Source organism: Humulus lupulus, chromosome 4, assembly GCF_963169125.1.
Source record: "Humulus lupulus chromosome 4, drHumLupu1.1, whole genome shotgun sequence".
In the NCBI taxonomy this organism is placed as follows: Eukaryota; Viridiplantae; Streptophyta; class Magnoliopsida; order Rosales; family Cannabaceae; genus Humulus; species Humulus lupulus.
This window is the reverse complement of record NC_084796.1, coordinates 129,378,326-129,399,812: the sequence shown is the minus strand read 5'-3', so window position 1 is coordinate 129,399,812 and position 21,487 is coordinate 129,378,326. Positions and strand designations below refer to the sequence as shown.

Sequence of the window (21,487 nt, the reverse complement as noted above, 5' to 3'; positions counted from 1 at the left end):
GGATTATAAAACTCTTGTACCAAAGCTACTGATCGAGACAATGGCAACTATTAGAGCAAGCTTTATTTCACGTATCAACCTTTCAATTGCAGAAGTTGTTCCTGAAACAAGAGCTTTGGGAAAAGGTTTGTACGAACTTGTTTTTATGGTGCTTTTAAATTTTGTAGGCATTTAATATTATATGATATCTTTCAATTGGACAAGCTTTAAGTCATGCAATTTTACTTTTGGCAATTTATAAATTATCCTATCAATGTGTTTCTTTTTATTCAGGTTTATTAGATATTATGTCTGGTGACATGCCATAAGGAATTAAGATTCAGAGGAAACATTTGGAGGCATTGATTGAGTTACACAACGTGACACAGACTTTTGCTAGAAATATTCAGCATTCCTTTTCAGATTCTGATCTTCGAGTTCTAATGGATACACTGAAGGCAGTGTACTCTCCCTTTGAATCATTTAAACAAAGGTAAACAATCATAAACTTTTTTGCACTTCCACATTCTTCTAAAATATCTAGGTTTTTCTTTTGAAAACTTTTTTCTATTATTTTTTCTTCGTTATATACTAGATTCTGTAAATGCTATGTTCATTTTTTGATTAATGATTGAATATGTATATAAGGTATGGACAGATGGAGTGGGCCATCCTTTCTTCTGAAATTTCTGGGGTGGATCTGGTAAGTATTATATATGGTAATATGCATTTGGGTGCATGTTATATGGTAATATGCATCTAGCTATACATGATATGTTTCTTGAATTTTGTTTGTCTTGTTCATGCAGCTTCTAATTGATGGTAACTTATTATTTTAATAACATAATTGCTGGTGCCTTTTGTGTGTTTATAATTTGTTTTTGTTTGCATATTGTAATGTGGTCCTGACAATAAAGTTAAGTTCTTTTGGGGGTTTTGTAGTGAAGGGTCACTACTACATGTGGAAGAAACTAAATGAAATTATGAGATTTGGGTTTGGCAATTATGAAATTGTTTAAATTTTAGTCGATTGTCATTATAATTAAAGCTTGAATCTTTGGAAATAAAACTAGAAAATAGTATACTCAAATGGGTTATGAACCATGTTGAAAATGAAAAGAATTTCTGACTCTTTTGCTGTTGGGCAAGTGATTTTCGACTTCTGATTTTTGGCACTTTTCGTAGTTGCAGGGATCATTAAGTTAGACACTAAACCACTGCACATGCCTATCTCAGTGATTTTGTAGGTTTGTTTCACATTGTAGTTGTTGTAGATAGTAACATCTGTGACATTTAGTTTGTCTTCCCTTTAATTTCGCCGAGCTTCTTTTCTTGCAGTACTATTCAGCCAGGCTCTTTTCCACCAGAAGTCATTCCCTATGACCAGTGGACTCAACAGAAACCAGAAACAAAGCCTATGTTTTCTGGTTGGCTTAAGGGTGCATTTGGAGGTGGAAAGAAAGAGATGCAAGAATCTATACAGCAGAACCTCAATTTTATTCTCAGTACTGCTCCAATTTGGGATAGGTTTGTCATTTATCCATACCATAAAGTATAAATACTTATTTCCTTTTTAAGGTATAAGAGATTGTTGCTTTGGTTGTCTGAACATTAATGAAGTCCTTATTTTTGAGGTATGCGTGAGGTCGAGTACAGAGGTTGTCTTCCAGCCTCAGAACTCTACAAAAGTCCGCAAGTTCAAACTCTCTTCAGTGACTTCAACCGCGCTCAGTGCCTGAACCTTAAGTAATAATGGCTATGTTGAATAAGTAAGTACTCCATTCCCTCATCTATAGCCAAAATGGCATAAAACCATATGTCTAGATTATTGTTTATGTTGAATAAGTAAGTACTCCATTCCCTCATCTCTCCTACTGGAAGCAAGAACCCAGGCAAGAGCACTCTGATCTCTGTTTGTCTGTGTGAGGTATCTTTTTTAATTCAAATTTCAATTTAATATCAGATAATCCCAATTGCTCAATTACTTCTATGAAAGTTAAACCTAAAACAGTTGTCACTTTCTTGATAGTAAGACCATTTCACCAACATATGAAAATTAGACATAATGATAAGGATTTGTCTCACTAAGTGGAAGTGTTTAAATTTTGTTTTAATTGATCATAAAGAAGGGCAAAACATATATACAAAGTCTAAGGAAATAAAGTACAATCTGGTTAGCATTATATTGATTGGAATGAATACTAATTCGAGGTCATAGTTACGATTTCAGCTGAAGGATGTCGGACTTTGCAGTAGGATTCTGTCATTCTTTACAGTTCAAGAATTAAAAAACTGAATAATTTTACTTTCCACAGTAAAACATGTTATTTATCCAAATTAATATGTATTTTATGTCAAATGATGGATCAATTTTATCATTTAAAATTAGGGTAATCTTGTATCCATTTTAGTATTTTCTCCAAAAAAAATTCCCTCTCTGAATGGTTCCTATATGATGAAATCTATATATTGGGACAGAACTTGAAAAAATTTGTGAAAGCTGCAGATATTGATAGAAAGGATTGCAGAATTCTGCAAGGTTGAAGCTACAGTTCTTTACAGAATAGAGCCTCGAAGCTGCAGTTCTTTACAGAAAAGTGCCTCCTACACTTCAAGAACTTCTAAACACAAAGGAAGGTTTTTTATTTTCATAATTAATGAGTACCCTCTTTTAATAAGAAATTGCTCTTGACTATCTAAAGTTGTAGTGTTTTTTTATGGGAGTTGTGAATAAGAAAGACTATTGTAGCTTCTAAGAGAGAAATGCTTATAAAATTTGGGAGGAAAGAAGAAATGAAATCTCTTTGCAAGTACTTTCAAGTTCCTAACTTTTCTTTTTTGTTTTTTATTTTCTATGTATTCAAGTTCTAATCTTGTTCTTATTTCAAGAGGTTGTAATTTTCTAAGCTAAGATTATTGATGTGTATATATTTTATTGTCAATTAACTATAGATTAGCTCCATAGATTGAGGTTAAAGCTTTAAAGGACTTTTGAATTGAGCTTTTTATGCTTTTGTATTATGGTGTATTGGATGGATATATTTTCTTTTATAGAATTTGCTGTTTTGGTGTGCTTTTGATAAGCAATAGATTGATATTTGTAGCCAAACGAGCTTTGTTTGTTGTATGCTTGCTGTGCTACCTACTTGGCCTTCAAATATCTAGATAGGATCCACATTAATGTTTTTGTAATTTTCCTTGTTGTCTAGATTAGCTCCATATATTGAGATATGCTATGTTAGAACAATATGCATTTTTATTTTTTTATTTCAAGTTAAAAAAATATATTACCTCATATTTAGTAGTGGATAAAACTTTGACCAATGACACTAATGTTTCTAAAAGATTTTTTGTCAACAAACATGGCTTTGGGTATAATGCAAGATACATTTATATATAATTAGTCAAAATTGTGCTAGTGCCCTCTGTGTATATATGTTGTCTTGTTTGTCTGGTGGCACTTACACTATGTTTCGGTCTTTGATTATAAAAAAAATATGAACATGGATGTTTTGCTTAGCTATCTTTCCTAAATAAAAGAGTTAAGTTATGGAGTATTATTAACAAATTGGATTTATTACATTGCAATTTAATCAAATACTTTTCTGATCTTGAATTTTTGTAGCTTTTGTGTTGTAAAGACTGATTTTTCACTGGTCTTCAAACCATATATCTAGTTGTTACTTACGCTAAGCTGATCAAGATTTGTTCGGTTCTCAGCCAAGGCTGCAATTCAACTCGCGAAGTGCAACTCTATTAAGGCTGCTGCCCTCTTACATCAATCTTACGTCACTGTGGATAACATCAAAGGTACTACATAGTGATATGATACTTTGAAACAACTACAAATTATAAGATAACTTTTAGTTCAAACTCTTGTGTATTTCACATCACCAAAACTCCAATTTTTGCATTTTATGTTAAACTTGACTCATTCTTTCTCAACTCAAAAATATTAATCCATGATTCAAATACTTTCAGAGGTTAAGGTTCCATTGGCAGTACTTGGAGCAGAGTTTGACCATCCAGAGATCGTCAAACAATTTGAGGAGCTCTGGATTCTGACCAGTTAAGCTCTGGAATTTCAGATTTTGATACTCACTTTCAAGGCCTCATAGTTCAGAAAAGGTCTCTTTCTCTCTCTCTCTCTATATATTTATATAACTGCAGTTGTCTCAACTTATTTCTATATTCTATTCCATATTTGTCATTTGTGAAATGTTCTGTTTTAACTAGTGTGAAGTGTATGGTTGTTAGGTATGCATTTAACTGGCCTTGATTGTTTTCCTTTACTTATATTCCATTTATCAATTCAAGTTTTGCATCCCTATTCTGTCATCAAAAGCTTTATTCAGCTATTGTGTATTCATGACAGACTTCTATGATATTTCTATGGTATGTGATATCGCATTGATTGTTAGAGATCTCGCTAGTTTCTATTAATACTTTGTATTTTCTTGATTTATCTCTTAGTGATGATGACGACTCTGAGAATGAGTCGGCACTTGAAATTCAGCCATACTTGATGGAAGAAAAATGTAAGACTACAATTCCTTTGTTAATAATGTTGTATTGTGTTTTTTGCCTCCCCTCATTGAAGTGCTCATGCTTTTGATATTTTTTTTCCCTGGAATTTTAATGATTTCTCATCTCCTTCTTCTTTTTTATTGTATAAGTCAGATTTGGACTTTCTGTTTTCTAATTATTGGGTCAGCATCTGTAGTGTCGAAGCACTTGATAATCACTTGACTGCTATCCAAAGGGACCATGAAATCAGGTCCCAGATAGAAGAAAGGAAAATAAGAAGTGATGCGGCTTATGAAGGGGCCAAAAGAAAAGAGAAAGCTCTGTTGGAAGAAAAACTCTGCCAAGAAAAAGCCAAAGCAGAAGCTGAGGTTTGTTGACTTTGCCCAGATTATTCATTTCTTTTGGTAGATGTCTAAAGATGGTTGTCACAGTCCTCTATTATTCTCACATATTCTTATGATATAATCTTAATGCGCTTTGGTATATTATCTTGGTTTTATGCTGTTGTTAGTAATAAAAGTATTTTCTGATGAAGGCAAAACTCAGAGCTGAAGAAGAAAATAGGGCTGCAATGGAGACTCAGAGAAGAGAAGCAAAAGAGGCTGCTGAAAGGGAGGCCAATGAAGCGTCAAGCCAGGCTGCTGTTCAGAAGGAAGCTTTAGGATTGCAAACTAAAGCCAAAACCAAGGAATCTGAATTTGAAAAACCAATAAATTCAGCATCAGCAGGTAAATTGGCTACCAGGCAAATATAGCAACCTTGTACTGATCTATAAATATAATCATTTGCCCTTTTATCTAAAAATCTAGTTTAGCCCTAGTTTTCACAAAGATCAGCTAGGTTTTGGCAATAGTTCATTTTTGACACTCCACTATATTCCCCTCTGTTTTTTTTTCAGTTTATTCATGTTCTCTGTACTCTTTTAAGAATTTTTCTGTTATCTGATGCGTGAAAGGGGCTATTGGTGGTAGGTGACATTATTAAAGCTGCAGAAGCTGCACTAAAGTTGGAGCGTGAAAGATTAAAAAAGTTGGAAGACTTGGATGAAGGAAACAAGGCATTAGGATTGAATGTAAATAAGGTTTGCTCTCTATATTGTAATTCATATTTATTTGAAAATTGTTAATCTCTATTTGGTAACTAGAAACTAGTATTTTTGTTTGGGATTTTCTTGCAGCATTCTTATAGAGTTTAATTGTTTAAGTATATTAAGCTTTAGTTTATCTTGACACGAGGTTTCTACTGGTGTGAAAAAGTTATTGAGGGAATCGTCTGGCCAGTACAGCGACTTCAGTATTCTTTCCTCTTTAAATTCTCAGGTAAATCATGTAACTTACTGTTTGTTTAGTAGGATATATGTTTTTATATATATCTATAATATTTTAGGTGAAAATTTATGATCTTTAAGAAAGTGTTAGATGGCACTAGATGCATTAGATCAATCCATATGTGTTGTTTTAGGTTCAGATCACTTCCAGGACTTGTCAACCAAACCCAAAGGGGTATCATAGAATGTAATGTCTGCTTTTATTAGCCTTTTCATTCTTCCTTTTTATACACATTACTGTATTGAAGTCATAGGTTGTCTATGATTTTTCATGCTTACGTTTGACACTTCTATCAGATAATAGTACATATTCTTTGATTTCTTGATTGATGCTTTTGAAAGTATAATACAGATATATTTAATAAGAGCTAATAATTTCATTAATGCAACATGGATGACTATAGCTGCCACTTTAATAAGTTCTAATCTTCCAGTTTTATCAGATACTATATTGTGCAGTGACATAATATATCAAGTGACCGATTACACACATGCATAGGCACACACTGACACCTATACTTGGATTGACTGATAAAATCTTATAATTTCATTACTTCCAACATAGAAACCTAGAATTACAACTTTCATGCATTTTTAATTAATACAAGGCAATTTGGTTCTGTTTTTTTTTTATAAAAGCCCTAGAATTACCACTTTAAGTAATTGCTGGTGTGATTCCATTATTACACTCGAATATTACAGGTGTGTAGATGTGACTGGAGCTTACAGTGCTCTAAAGACGAAGCTTAACATAAGCTTGACAGCAATAGGCCTTTTGTGGACTACAACTGGCTTTATTGCAAAGAGGATTACACATGGACCTGTGGAAGAAAGGGAAACAGGTATATGACAAGTGCACAACAAATGGACTCACAACAAAGACAAGTGCACAAAGGATGATGAATTGAAGGATGGAGCAAGTTTCATGCATGGTTTACTTTTGTGTATCTTGTAATTTTTTGTTTTTCATTTTTGAAGTAAAAAATGTTCAAGATTATAAAACTTTATTATGTTATGCTTTCAAACTTAAGTTAGAACTAAGATCTCATGAAATAGACACATTCAGAGTTTGAATTAGTTATTGTTTAATGTAATACTTATGGTTTATCAATCTATTGAGAATTATATTTTATGATTAATTTTGATTTTTTTTTTATCAAAATACAATAATGAAAATCTTTTAATTAAAAAAAAACTTATAAGTACCATTATCACAATAAAAAACCTTAATATGTTATGATTTAGAAACATATTATAAGCGTAAAAAATCATTACGGTTTATATAATATAACAAACTAAAAATGCTATCAAAATAATCAAATGTAACAGTTGAAAAGTGTTATGAAAAAAGTACAAGATTAAACTTCAAATTTATAACCAAAAACTCTATCTAAATGTTATTATTTCAATATTATAGCACCTAAAAATGTGTTATTGAATAGTTTAAGATAACACCGAACATAACATTCAAAAACTGTTATAGAAAAGACTGGACTTTTAATAACAGGGGCTATGTTAGCATTTTCAGAAGTGCTATCAATAGTCCCGGTTAGCAGTTTTTAAGTGTTATGAATACTGTTTTTTCTTGTAGTGGTCCAAAGGAACACATACCTGCTCATTACCACACACTAAGGCTATACCAATCTCAATCATTACCCTCTCAAGTCTATTATAACCCATGACGTTCTTTGTAGCTGAGACACACTTTTTTCCCAAATAAAAGATCCTCCTACAATCAAATCTTTCCCTCGCACAGTTGAGGATTTCCAGCAACAACCATCTATCCATTATATTTCACTAAATCTTGGTCTCAACGTTATATTTCTTACAAATGACCAAACGCTCCTTGTCTTACTCTATACATACCCTGCCTACCTACCACTTCCGGTATATCGACCATGTTTCCATATTACCTACAATGAGACGTGATCCATCCTCACATCAGCTTTAGTTTGGGCATGCCCATCCTATGATGCATCCTCACAGTATCATGTCCTTATCTTAAGTTAGGTCCTTTATGATATTCCTCTATACTCAACCATAATACGCATACTTCTGCATCACCAAGTGCTAATCGATTCCTACCCTGTCTTCCGAATTTTCGATCCGACACTATCCATTCGGTCTAATCTTCAAGTTACATTATTCCTCTAATTTCTGGTGTAGCTGCCTGCAAAGTTACTTATGTGGTAGATGACGCGCTTACCAATCTTGTTGTGCTTCCTATCCTTCAGACGTTCTTCGGTAGTTTCTTTGTGACTTCAAACCAAATCTCTTCATACCCGACCCCTCTTCTTCCTGTAGCAGTATTCTGAATACCCCTAGCGAGACCAAACTGACACTTCATAGAGCCTTACCTGTGACCTTGCTTCCTTAGTACTAACATCTTTAGCGTAATAGTAGCTCACTTCTCACTTTGACTGGAGAGTAATCTGGCATACCGCCCGTAAACCTGAAGGAGACTTGTCCATACCACTCTTATATTTCCTGCTTGAAGAACTTACCTGTGTGGCTGAAGCTTGAACCAGTTAAGAACCTTTGCTACCAATTCCTCACACTCTACTCGGTACAAGTAGTAATTCCTTAAATGTCTCTTTCCTTGATCCCCAGCTAGTAATAACCAGATCGTAGATCAATTCCCGGAAACATTGTCCTGTTTAATAACCGAGTATGTAAAACTCTTCATCCTTAACAGACGATACCGACAATTCCCACAATATGATGCTCTGTCTAATCCAAGACTAGATTTCTTCAACTGCTTTATTAATTCTTTCTATCAACCAGTACCGTCTGCCACATTGTTCCTGATATCAAACCTACCTGTAGTCCAACCTTGAAGCACACCCAATCTTTCCTTGTATACCCATCTGAATTTCCTATTGATCATCTTAGTTCCCATTTCGTCCAATTGAAATACTCCAACTGATATCCCCTACAATCCATGGTTGTCTCTTCACGAATTAATTCTCATTCTAACTCATCGAGGCGTCCATATGACAAACTATATTGCTCTCACCACGAACCTCTCGATTACTTGTATCCAAATTTCTCTTCTGGAAGTGTCTAATTCCTTCTCAACAAACACCAATACCTTCAGCCCGCACAGTACCCCTGAGGCACATTCTCAACATCGAACTCCCCTAGCTCGCTATATAACCAAATACATAAACTATTCCATCAACTGATCATCTTCGAGGAACTAGTCTTGGACTTCTTCTATAGCAAAACATCCTAATCTTCTATTTTCCCTAACCATGGAAAATCCATCCCGACATATCAATTCATTCATTTCGAAATCATGCCCTCACCTGATATCTCTCCAGGTGACGTCCTCTGCCTCAGGTGTACATCAAACAACCCCACTGATTCCTGTCACCACCCTTACGACTATCTTTACAATCAATTTCCCTTCCTATCAAAATTAAGTGTCGTAGCACTACCCGGGGTTCTTCTACCTCGGTTGCCGAAAGTTGATCCTTACTGAATTCCATCAATGGGTGTATTGCCTTTTGCATTTCTTGCCCTACGACATTCACGCTCTAACCTCTTTTCCCCAAATCACAACTATCATGGCCCTCATCGCCGCCTAAACACAGACGAAGATCTCATACATTGGAGCAACCCTGATACTCTGACCCATACCAGAGTTTGACTCTTAACCGAGCCGTCATTTCCAACGACCTCCACCCATATCAACCTTCCAAAATGAGTTACCCAACTCACAAAACTCATTGATATACACCTCCGTTACCTTATCATTCCAAATCAAGCTTATGGGCCTATTAGTCTTCGTAGCTCAGATTATACCTTTATAACCTTTTTTTATATCAAATCGCCATCTGAGTTCTTTCCAACCCATTAGGCCAATATCTCGGTCCAAATACCATTTCCTGGCATCCTTCTGCCACCAGTGCTTAGTGCACTCCTTATTTATGACCTCTCGTCTTCATATACCCCAAGGAAGCTTTGCCTATCCAGTAACCAATTCTTAAACAAATCTGAATTTTCCCCCTCAAACCAGAGGTCAACACCCTTTTTGGCCTTCCATTTAATACTCTTTATCTGCCTGTATCCTTATATTAAACCAACTCTGGTAATCCTTTTGTCAAACTATGCAAAGTAGTTCTTTCCCTGAAGAGTCTGCCATTCACCCATCTAGTCTCTACTATAGGGCCCCCACAGCTTACTCACATACTAACAAACATCTGCTGCAACTTTCAGGGGCAGATAGAGGTTTCCAACCCCGACTATCATCTGCAACCCCCCCTTTGTAACACAATGCAATGCCCACTTACCCATTCTGGCGCAAACAATTTGAATTCCATCTACCACTATTGACTAAACTCCTCAGCCCTAAGGTTCACACTCTGAACCAACCACAACCAGGTCCATATAACCACAATATTCATGCGTACATCAAACACGTTAAACACAGATTCGTATTGCTATACATTTAACTACCAACTTTTATTGCTACCAAGTACATTCACACTTTACCATGCTTCCTACATACAAATAAACAGGTATAACAGATATGTTCAATTCAGACAATTAACTACATACAACCAGTAAGCAAACCATTATCTGAATATTCATTCACATGCAATGGCCATGCTAATCAACACGCCTCAATCTCATCACACAATAGTCAAGGGCCAGGCCCTATCAGTTCTCATGCTCCTTATAGCCATTCAGCATAATACATTCATATTTCAGTCAAAAACATAAGCATAGGGCCGACAACTTAGGTCGCACCCTCTGTTTAACGCACAGACTCCAGCCTGCTTAAATCGAGCTCAGTGGATAATAGGCTGTCTTCGGCTACCAGTGGCAGAGCTGCGCCCTGTGCGCATGTGTAAACACCGGCGCTATTAGGCCGCACGTTTACTATTTTCATGGCGTGATACCATCCATTTACAATTCACATGGCATGATACCATCCTCTTTAAAGAGCATCCAAAATAGAGAACCCTTAGTCCTAATATAAATTCCACAACCGGGTGCAGTTTTCTTACCTTTAAATCCATGTGCTTTAATTTGGAGAGACGACCCCCGGCACGATCCTACCCCGAGCCCAAGCGTATACCTAGTCACAACCATGATAAAGGATTCAATCAATAATTGCATAAGGGATTACGAATAGAATTCTAGCCTTCGGGACATCGAATTCCACCAAACACGGTAGTGGGATCGATCACGAGCACCAAAGGTTAGGTTGCCACGCTTAAAAACTCCAAATGGCCACAAATGCCCTTAAGGGTCGCAACCCCTGAGACCTGCGCCGCGACCCGCCCCCTAAACCAGAGGCTAGGCCTCTCTGACCATAGACACGCGCCACGGCCCTGCCCCTGTGGCGCCGCGGCGCTCCCTCATCTCATAGCCCTCCTGGCTCTTCCTTGCTCCGAAGGGCCGCAACGCTCTAGAACAGAGCCGTGGCCCAGCCCTGCGAACCCAGAAAAACCACCATTTTTAATATTCAAACCTCACCCAAATCCACCCTACACCATACCAGTAACATAACTCAACTATCACAACTCTCTAACATGCTTCCAGCTGCAAAACCCAGCAGAAATCTAGTCTAGAAACCCATCAAAACAACAGTTAAATCTTTTGAACCCACACACTCAAGAACACTCAAACCAGCCACAAAACACCAAAATTCAAATATTAAATCTTAATTTTGAACTTACCTTCACTGCTGAACAAATTCTCCAAGCTATTTCTGGGCTAACTCCCAAGTTCCTAGCTTCAATTCAGTCCTTAAATATCAAAACCATAAACACCCTTAAAACCCAGCCAAAACACAGAATTCTAATGACCAAGAGTATGATTCAATTCTTACCTTTGTTCCTAGCTTGTTTCCCCTAGCTTCCACTGAATTAAACCTCCAATTGCTCAGCTCAAACTCTAATTCCCAGCCACAAATCCTTTGGTTTCACTGAGTTTCTTGAGAGAAAAGGAGAGAGGGAGAGAAGAGTCTGGTTCCTTGAGTTTCTACTGTTTTCTTTTTTTTTTTTCTTAGTCTAACCTTAGTTACTTAAGTCTATCACGAGGCTTGGGGTACCGAAAACGTCCCCGAGGGTAAAATGGTAAAATTTTCCCCAATATTCCCGCCTAGGCTTCCTAACCTGAGATATATCTCCAATTATTTATTTCCATATCCCGATAGCCCAAATAATCATCTAATACCCAAAATACCCCTTGACTTGCCCCAAGTCAAGCATCGGGTCCTATTGTGACTTTCCCGCTACTTTCTCCCTAGGATCGCCTCGTGCCGGAAGCTACAAATACATATATCCACATAATAATGTGGTCTTAACAGTTTATCACAAAATCACATTTATGCCCTTACAACCAAGCAGGGCCAGCATGCCTATCCAATACTCATAAACATGCATTTCACATAATCATGCATAACACACTCCATTAGTTCACATAACTTCCAATTATGCCATCCCGGCACACTAATCAAGTCCCTTAAGCCTTATTAGTAATTTTGGGTCGTTACACATGTTATATGGACATTGGTTGCATTGTGAATGCTTGGCAGGATTTCTTACTTGTGAATGGCACTGACTTATTAGTCAGAAACGATAATGGTGTTCAGTGATATTCAGGAAGTTCTGACTTATCAGTAATGATCGGCAATAGTACTGAGTGTTGGTCGTATACCATTAACTTATGAGTCAAGAACGACATTAGCGTTCTGACCACAAGCCGAAATGATTATATCTAATCAAAATGAAGATTAAATGCTTGACCGACCTATTGGTCGAAGAAAATTAAGCGCTTGACTAGTCTATGACTAGTTACTTAGAGACAGGACCAAAAAGGTTCAGGTGACTTGATAGTCAAATGGCTTAGGGTACAGGACCCCGGAGAGACTTATTAGTAATCTATTTAGGGTGCAGAACCCCAGAGAGACTTATTAGTCATCTAATCAGGGTGCAGGACCCCAAGAGAGACTCATAAGTCATCTATTCAGAGCGCAAGGCCCCAAAATGAAATCAGGGCACAGGACCCCATGATTGACTTACTAGTCATCATCTGATTAGAGCTGAAGCCCCAAAATGATTACATGATCATTTATTTATAATGAATACATGCAATAATAAGTTTTCTTGCTGAGCCTTGGCTCATGGGTGCTATGTTGTGCAGGTAAAAATAAAGAAAAGATCACCCAGCCTTGAGTGGAGAGCTTAGGTGGCGATGTGTACATATGTGGCCGCTTGACCACCACGACCAAGGTGTTTCTTAGGTAAACTAGGTTTTAACCCTATTTTGCCGCTTAGGTCGGCGGATTGTAACTTTTGAACTGTAACGACCATTTTGGATTGTAAATAACTTTGTAAACACTTTTATGGGATCCCATGTACAGTATAATGTTTTTAGTAAAATATATATATATATATTCCTTTTGACCGAGATTTTCCCCCTGGCCCATTAATAACACTTAGATGCACGTTTATGACCTAATGACTTGTTTAGCGAGTTAAGCCACTACAAGAAAAAACAGTATTCATAACACTTAAAAAGTGCTATCTGGGACTATTGATAGCACTTCTGAAAATGCTAACGTAGCCCATGTTATTAAAAGTCCAGTCTTTTCTATAACATTTTTTGAATGTTATGTTCGGTGTTATCTTAAACTATTCAATAACACATTTTTAGGTGCTATAATATTCAAATAATAACATTTAGATAGAGTTTTTTATTATAAATTTGAAGTTTAATCTTGTATTTTTTTCATAACACTTTTCAACTGTTACATTTGATTATTTTGATAACATTTTTAGTTTGTTATATTATATAAACCATAACGATTTTTTACGCTTATAATATGCTTTTAAATCATAACATATAGTAATAAAATTTTAAATTTTATTTTGATAAGTATACTTATATGGTTTTTTTTAATTAAAAGATTTTCATTATTGTATTTTGATAAAAAAATTCAAAATTAATCATAAAATGTAATTCTCAATAGATTGATAAACCATGAGTATTACATTAAACAATAACTAACTCAAACCATAAATGTGTCTACTTCATGAGATCTTAGTTCTAACTTAAGTTTGAAAGCATAACATAATAAAGTTTTATAATTTTGAACAATTTTTACTTCAAAAATGAAAAATAGAAACAAAACTTTATAGTAATTTTCCTAAACAAGAAAAGTTTTTGGTCATTGAAGATGAGAGAAATACAACATCCATAAAGTTGACCATTACAAAAACAACAATAACAACATGATACCAGCCTGCCATCATTTAATTTGGAAATTCTGAATATACATGCCATTCTCAACATAGAACAAACACTTGTGCAACATTTTCTCAGTAAATTCCGGGGATAACCCTGTACCGAACCTTCTCGCAGTACGATTTCCAGTATTTTCCATACCTACAATAACAATCACATGTCAAGATTTTATGCCTTTATCTGTATGAAAACGCGCAAACCATTATTCATTTCGTCTACTTATTTATTTTTCTCTACACTGGCATCGGTTTGTAAATTGTCTACACCTGTTGGACCAGAAACCACTAACATGATCAGAGTTTGTCTCTCCCATACAAGCAAATAAACTAGTAGCACTCGTAAGGTAAGTTTTAACTAATGAATTACCTCAACTTCGGGATCTATTTGAAAAACTAAATTTGGAAGGTTTACCTTTGCAATTTTTAAGGGACATATAATTTTTCATAAACAAATGATGAGATTGTGTTTGCTTACTTGGATCGGCACCGATCATCATCCCTTTTCACCCGGTCGAGGAGAAGGATTGTAAGAAACACCACATAAAAGTAGGGTAAAGCCTGCAGGACAAAAGTGATTCAATTCAAACACAACTTCTAACAACATAAACAAATCTAAACCCCAGAAGGAAAATTACTTACGTGGTTAAAAAGAGCTGGAACAGTCCAGAAAAATGCAGCTAATATTTCTGGGACATAGTGGAAATGTCGAGCTAATCCCCACCTGCGTGAACCAGAGAACTTTGTTTTTAGAATTTTAGCATTTGACAAATTAGGACAATGGCTCATAGAAATAGAAGAAGAAAGCACCCTCTATCAGAAAACCAAACCATCCACATGGTTAGAATGCTCATTTTATATACATAGTGTACCCATTTCAAGGTTTCCAACATCCTGTTGGAGCAAGTAGGCCAACAACAGCATGCTCACCCCCCGCATTCATAACCAAGAAGAAAAAAAAATCCAGTTAGTTCATATTTACATGGCAGAGCCTGAAAACGTACCATCCCGAAGTTAAAAGAATGCTGCTTTTTGTTTCCCCAGTTGTGGTAGTGTAAGTGGCAGTTATCTGTGAAACAGAAAGGGAAGAATTATGCAGGATTTAGCAGCAGATATACAGAAAATTGTATGTATAATGAGAACCAAATAACGAGTTTCAGAGAACCATATACCTTTGATGGAGCTTTACCCCAAACCAAAGCTTTGCCATTTGTTCTGTGAAACTCTTGCCTTTGCCTATCACAGTCGTAGTTGATGTATATGCAAAGAATGCCTGCTACTAGGATGTAGAGTGCCAACTGTGACAAAGCAAAGTAGACAACTAAAATTAAGAATTAATTTAACAGGGACAATGGGGAAATAGGACAGAAAAGAAAGTATGGTTGGTTGCAAAAAAAATCAAGTCTACGCTCATCTCATGGGCTTGGCAGCTTACAAACAAAGTTACAAGCATTCAACTTTTGCATTTGGCTGGTAGAATAGATTTGCAGCTTCTAACTCAAATCTAGAATCAAATTGCCAATATACAGCTTTTACAAGCTAATAATAATATTACTGGTGTATACCAAGGGGAGTTAGCTCAAATGGGAAGACATGTGGTTTGCTTCCATAAGGTCTAAAGTTTGAATCCCACCAAGGTATCTACATAGCCATTGCTATAGTTTCCTACTCTTTAGTAATGCAGAAAAGTGTTCACATTTTGAAAAGGTTGAAAAACATTTTGGAACTGTTCCTGAACGAAAGCAGTAATATTACATTTTATTGACCAAATAAACTTAGAATAGAAAACTTTATACCTGAGTTCCAAGGTGTACAGGATGATTGACCAGGTACATGCCAGGAGAAGTATATATAGAAGGCACCCATACAAGGCATCCCCAGCAAATATAAAAACCAGCTGTCAAAATGATAGGTACAATGATCCAAATGAGAGAAAGTATGAACAAACCAAAAGAACGGGAAAGAAGCAATAGATAAATTCAGCACTACAAGAACATTTGTTTAATAATTATTTGGTCTCTTCTAATCACAGTGAAAAATTAGGTAGTAGAAACAATTTATCTGCTAAAATTAAGGCCAAGAATTTGCAACGTCATGGTAGCCAATCCAAGTAATTGGGATCAAATACAGCAATAGATGGAAAAGGTTAAAGGGGAAGTAACTATAATCTTCGAATGGTAACGAAAGTAAGAGACTTTAATGATGATGACTTCATAGAAGACGAGTTATCTTATTTCTATCTCACTTAATTCATAAATATAAGTTATGCTTAGTATGCATTCAAAAAAATAATAAGACATCTAAATTTGTACATGTTCCAAAATATCAAACCATCCAGAAGATTATTGCCAAAATGATGTTTAATAAAATAATGGATAACAAGGATGGAAAGTTAAAATAAAAGGATGTAGAACCTCGATCATGTGCAATATCCATTGTGCTCCAGTATCCAGCTTCCCACCAAAAAAACTTAGTAACATACACCAGCATCAATATGGTATTAACAAGCATTGAATCATCCACTTTGCCGTTCACTTCATACTGGTAAAAAGAAAAAAGATAGACGTTAAATACTAGCAAAAGAGCTAAAGAGTGTGTCCACAAAGCAATCTGTTGTAGAAGTGTAAAACAGGAAGGTCGGGTCTGATTTAGAGGTAAGAAATAACCACCAGGCCAGCTGCACGGGCACACAGTAAAGTAAGATTAAGTGTTCTTTTTGTTCAAATGAATTATACAGAGAAACAATCCTTGAACAAGAGGGAAAATGATTGGCCGCTGGAAATGGATTGTAGAGATTTTGTGGCAAAGCAACTCAGATTCGTTAATAAAATTTTAACAGTCTAAGTTCACACAATCAAATGGCTACACTGCTGCCACATATTTCAAATTGTAAGCGAGCCAAGTTTCAAACCTAAAATGCAATTCATATTGCAACTGGCACATCAAGCAACACCATGGACATAAACAAAGTGATGCTGAATTACTGACATAATTAGGCATAATTCACAACTATCCCATAGACGCTACCTGCTTTATGCAATAGGTTACAGCTAGAACTGCCCAAGACATCATTCCAAATCTGCAATTTGTAAAAACTTTAATGTCGAAGTTTTTACCAATGCGAGGATAGAGTTCCATACCCTGCAAAAAGACAATCGAAATTCGAAAGGATATTCAAAAGTTATGGTTTGGGAAAATTTCAATAATGACCGCATACACTTAGTAACCCAGCAGAGTTTAAGCTGCTACAAAGCACATACTCTCTAGCAAAATTGAAATAGTAAAAATGACAACAACAAAAAACTAACAGAAACAAGTAACAACCACCACCACCAAAAATCCACTCAAAGTCCTTTTGTCAGTTGACAAGTGGTGCCAAGACTTGTGCTAATTTTATTATTATGATTATTTAAATTAAAAAACTAGATAACATTTCTTTTTTGACACGCTTTTTGGAACAGACGAGTCTTCGCCAGTTAATGCCTATAGAATAGTGGGAAGAAAGAAAAAAAGATAACTTCCCCTACGAAGAAAATCACAAAACAAAATTGTACCAGACCCTCAGGGGGCAGAGCACGCAATCAGATATCATCTAAGCACCTACACAACTGCTATACCTGAATAAGGTGCCAAATCTTCTGAAAATGAACGGATTTTCCACCAGATGCATCCAGACCAAAACTTTCATAAGCACCCTTGAAAGCTGTCGCAGGCTAACAACAGAAACAAGCCATTAGATAGGTACTTATCTAACTCAGCATAAACAAAACTTGACAACAATCTCTAAAGCATCACAATGCCAAGGGGTAAATAGAGTTGTTTTGTATAAAGTATATTACAATGATACCACAAGAGAATTTAAAATTTTAATTAAAATTTCAAGAAAACAAGTATCTAGTTAAGCTAGAAGAAGTATGCCAGCTAGCTAAAACATTTCTTTCTCAGCAACACCCAAAATAGCAAAATAAACTGCCAAAAGGCTCTGAAAAGAGGAACACTACAAAGAAATTTCAGATTCAGAATATTCACTGCCCAATGGCTACAAAAAATCTAGATGAGTTCCCAAGAACATCCTGTTGGATAACAACATCCCACAAAATGCCTCAATGAAAGAAAACAAAAATTTTTAGACAGAGAAAGGAGTAATTAGGCTAAATTGTGAGTCAACAATTACTAAAATGATACAAGGTCTCTAATAATCAAACAACAAACAAAGTTTGGTAGAATTACGCCATTAGTGTGTTGGTGAGAAACTTAAATACCAAAAGAAGCTAATAAATCAAGCACATGATTAATCTCCATTTGACTGAATTGATGCAGACAAGAACTATTTTTGGACTCAAAACACCAGGGGGTCTAGTTTCAAGAAGCTAAACGTGACTAGAAGAAGCTTATATAAAAATTCTTGCAGCCAAGATCTGATCCAAGCAAGCCCAATCACCCAAATCAATGCCAACATCCCAGCCACATGAAAAGACCCCAGAGGAAGAGGATCAGCACAGCCTGTAGAAAAACCTTTGCAGTTAGAAGGTGACATACAGAAGCAAAAGAAAGCATGAACAAATAACAGATTCACAATTGACTTGCATACCTGAAAAACTAGAAACCATGAGTGTAGATCATTGGACTGATTGACTTTTTAAGACATTTCTCTGCTACCAATAGAACTAGAAACAACTCATTGTTGCCTCTGTTTGAAAATTTAAAGTAAAAGATTATAAGTCAAAAACGAATTGAAGTAACAAAAAAAATAATAGTTACATAAGGAAATAGTACGGTAAAGAAAAGAAATAATGTTTGCTTTGCCTCTAGATGCATATCTCATAGGTCTAGAATCTAGACAAGATAAATGTATTTGATTAAATAAAGTTCACTTTGTCCTCCAGTAGATTCTAAATCACAATACTAAATATTAGAAAGTTGATACATGGTTAATTGTGTGAGGCAGTATGAGTATGAGATATTTTAAAGATTTCTAGATAATCACCAAAATGGGAGAACTGTCATTTCAACAGTATTTATAGAAGTGAAAGTAGAGAATTACTAGTGGAAATGTTTGTAGACAATCCTTATTTGGCTATCCATTCAACCAATTAATGATGATAAATTAAGGAATTCCTAATATGTCAATATACTTGCATAGAAAAGTAAATTAATATGAATTACAACATTTATACCTTGGATGTTAATCTCTGCTCTAGTTGGTCATGCACAAAAAAATTGAAGATGACATTATCCTCACAATGAACATAACAAGTTTCCATTTCAATGATTTCCTTGTAGCGATGCAGCTCCCTATTTACAAGCCCAAGGAACTCTACATCTTCTCTACTAACTGACTGCATTTAACAAGTTGAAAGTAAATACAACTTCTAAATTTATCCAAAAGAATGAACAAGGGAGCTTAAAGTATCTAATTCTTACAGATACAGAAGCTCAAAACAGCCAATGCACGACTTAGTTCCCATAACTGCTCTTGCTCTCGCTGGCTCTTGTGCTTCTCTTGCGGTTGGAACAATCATTTCTCTCAATGCCACATTCTCCTCACTGCCCTTAGATTCCTTCATTCTTGCTTATTCTTCTTCTCTCTCTTCCCCTGCATTAAATAATGTCGAATCAATCGAGTAAACAAAGAAACATACAAGGGGCTACAGATTTCATTGGCTTAGACCTAAACTTAGTTGTAGTCTGCGGCAGCCAGACATAACTGATTGATCATTACTCCATATTTATTTTGTGATACATGTAAGAAAGAAGAAAGCAGTGCACAAAACTATCTCATTTGGAGGAGAAGCACATTGTTTTCACAACCCATAAAATTTATTAGATAGTGCAGAAGAATAGCAAGTATTACCTTCATAAGTTCTACTTGCATCTCAAGGTACTCCAATTTCCTCCTCCTTTCTGATACAAAATCCTCTAATGGTAATGCAGTAACTCCAACAGCTCCCACAACTTCATCTGAAGTGAAGATTCCTGAATACATACAGTAAAAATTCCTGCCATTGCAACATTTGTAAAGTCCAAGTCATTTATAGAAAACTTTCAAAATGCGCAGCACTTTAACCCTACAAGCTTTGTATCTTTGACAAATCTTGGAAAGAGAATGAGAAAAAAGCTACTTTTACCTCAAAATTACTTCTTCAAGTAAAATCCCCCACCATTCACATTGCTCTGAATAAGATATCAATAATTTCTGGTTATTATTATGAAAGTATACAAATTTATGATAGAATCATGCGCTGAATTTTCTCTTCCCAAAACTTCATTAAATCTAGAAAATTTATCCAATTTTTTTACAAAATTCAAATACTAACGCCATACCAAAATACAAAACTAGGAATTAGCATGTGAAAGAGAACTAACATCAAATATCTGCTACAAAATTTTCCTCCAATTTCAAAACAATACGAGCAAAATCAACAAAAATACCGATATTAACTAAATAGAGGGTTTAAAAAGAACACTACCAATAAAACAAACAGAACCCTCGTATCAAAATCAAGTTACGAACCAAAAAAAAAAAACTTTGAGTAGAGAGATTCGAATTTTACCGGGAAAGTACTTTTCGACGATGCGAAAAATCCGATTGCCGGACTTGTCGAGACCTTGGATACGAAAGAACTGCAAAAGTTCGAGGTCGGAGAAATCCTCGTCGATTGACTAATAGCAGAGCAATACCAGCCACGATCGGAAGAGAGTGAAAGAGACTCCTCGTCGCTGAGGCGATCGGTGAACACAACAACTGTCCAGACGGAGAGGCAGAGAGACGCGACTCTGGAAAGTTGTCTTCGTGAGGCAGAGACTTCGGTGAGGGCGGAGAGACTTCGGTGAGGGCGGAGAGACTTCGTGAGGGCGAAAGCAGAGATGAGTTGAGGGCGGTGAGGGCGGAGAGACTTCGGTGAGGGCGGAGAGACTTCGTGAGTGAGAGATTGAGGCTGAGAGAAAGGCTTGAGAAAATCTGAGAGAAAGGGAATTTTGGCTAAATTCATTTTGCCGCCTGGGATTTTAGTCATATGGCGCCAAAAATTTTAATCCCCATATTCATCAGTTCCGTGTTAATTTTAATCCCCCATTAATAATAGCATTTTTAAAAATATGCTATTCTTTAATGTAATATATACTCAATATTGTTGTAGTGAGCACTAGTTAAAGTACACAGTGTTACGGTCTTGGCTAACTAGAGCGTTACAAGCACTATTTAAATTACAAAGTATAAATGTCTTGACTATCTAGGGCGTTACAACTGCTATGAGAACCACTAACACAACAGCGAGAGAGGGGGATGGTTGGTGATAAACACCATTATTTTCAAAACTAAAAAAACTAAACAGAAAACGTCAAAACTTAAAAGCACTGAGCAAAAAATCAATATGCAAAAGGTAGGGGAAAATCC

The 21,487-nt window shown here is 35.8% G+C and overlaps 1 protein-coding gene and 3 long non-coding RNA genes across 4 annotated transcripts; 1 reads left to right on the top strand and 3 right to left on the bottom strand.

The window, feature by feature from the left end:
• The first annotated feature begins 3,964 nt into the window (after positions 1 to 3,964).
• On the top strand, positions 3,965 to 4,816 carry LOC133829172 (uncharacterized). Its single transcript, XR_009891596.1, has 3 exons — positions 3,965 to 4,107; positions 4,453 to 4,517; positions 4,703 to 4,816. It is a non-coding gene; the product is annotated as an uncharacterized LOC133829172 (long non-coding RNA).
• A 9,295-nt stretch (positions 4,817 to 14,111) lies between these two features.
• Positions 14,112 to 17,384, bottom strand: LOC133830809 (7-dehydrocholesterol reductase-like). The gene is made up of 8 exons (XM_062260880.1): positions 17,119 to 17,384; positions 16,506 to 16,632; positions 15,888 to 15,988; positions 15,264 to 15,389; positions 15,096 to 15,160; positions 14,734 to 14,815; positions 14,570 to 14,652; positions 14,112 to 14,236 (listed from the first exon to the last, which is right to left on the bottom strand). Exons 1-8 carry the CDS (start codon positions 17,227 to 17,229, stop codon positions 14,170 to 14,172), a joined length of 762 nt encoding a protein of 253 aa, XP_062116864.1. The 5' UTR covers positions 17,230 to 17,384; the 3' UTR covers positions 14,112 to 14,169.
• Positions 17,385 to 18,099: 715 nt separating this feature from the next.
• On the bottom strand, positions 18,100 to 19,408 carry LOC133829171 (uncharacterized). The gene is made up of 3 exons (XR_009891595.1): positions 19,269 to 19,408; positions 18,683 to 18,781; positions 18,100 to 18,594 (listed from the first exon to the last, which is right to left on the bottom strand). It is a non-coding gene; the product is annotated as an uncharacterized LOC133829171 (long non-coding RNA).
• A 613-nt stretch (positions 19,409 to 20,021) lies between these two features.
• Positions 20,022 to 20,656, bottom strand: LOC133829170 (uncharacterized). Its single transcript, XR_009891594.1, has 3 exons — positions 20,646 to 20,656; positions 20,220 to 20,265; positions 20,022 to 20,090 (listed from the first exon to the last, which is right to left on the bottom strand). It is a non-coding gene; the product is annotated as an uncharacterized LOC133829170 (long non-coding RNA).
• Between the last annotated feature and the right edge of the window lie 831 nt (positions 20,657 to 21,487).

Bases quoted from the DNA above. Each gene is read 5' to 3' on its own strand.
- LOC133830809 (XM_062260880.1), bottom strand. From the start codon at position 17,229: ATGGAACTCTATCCTCGCATTGGTAAAAACTTCGACATTAAAGTTTTT. The intron at 16,633-17,118 runs GTAGCGTCTATG...TCTTTTTACCAG, and splicing joins TAACCTATTGCATAAAGCAG to TATGAAGTGAACGGCAAAGT. The intron at 14,653-14,733 runs GTAAGTAATTTT...TTTGTCCTGCAG, and splicing joins TTCCAGCTCTTTTTAACCAC to GCTTTACCCTACTTTTATGT.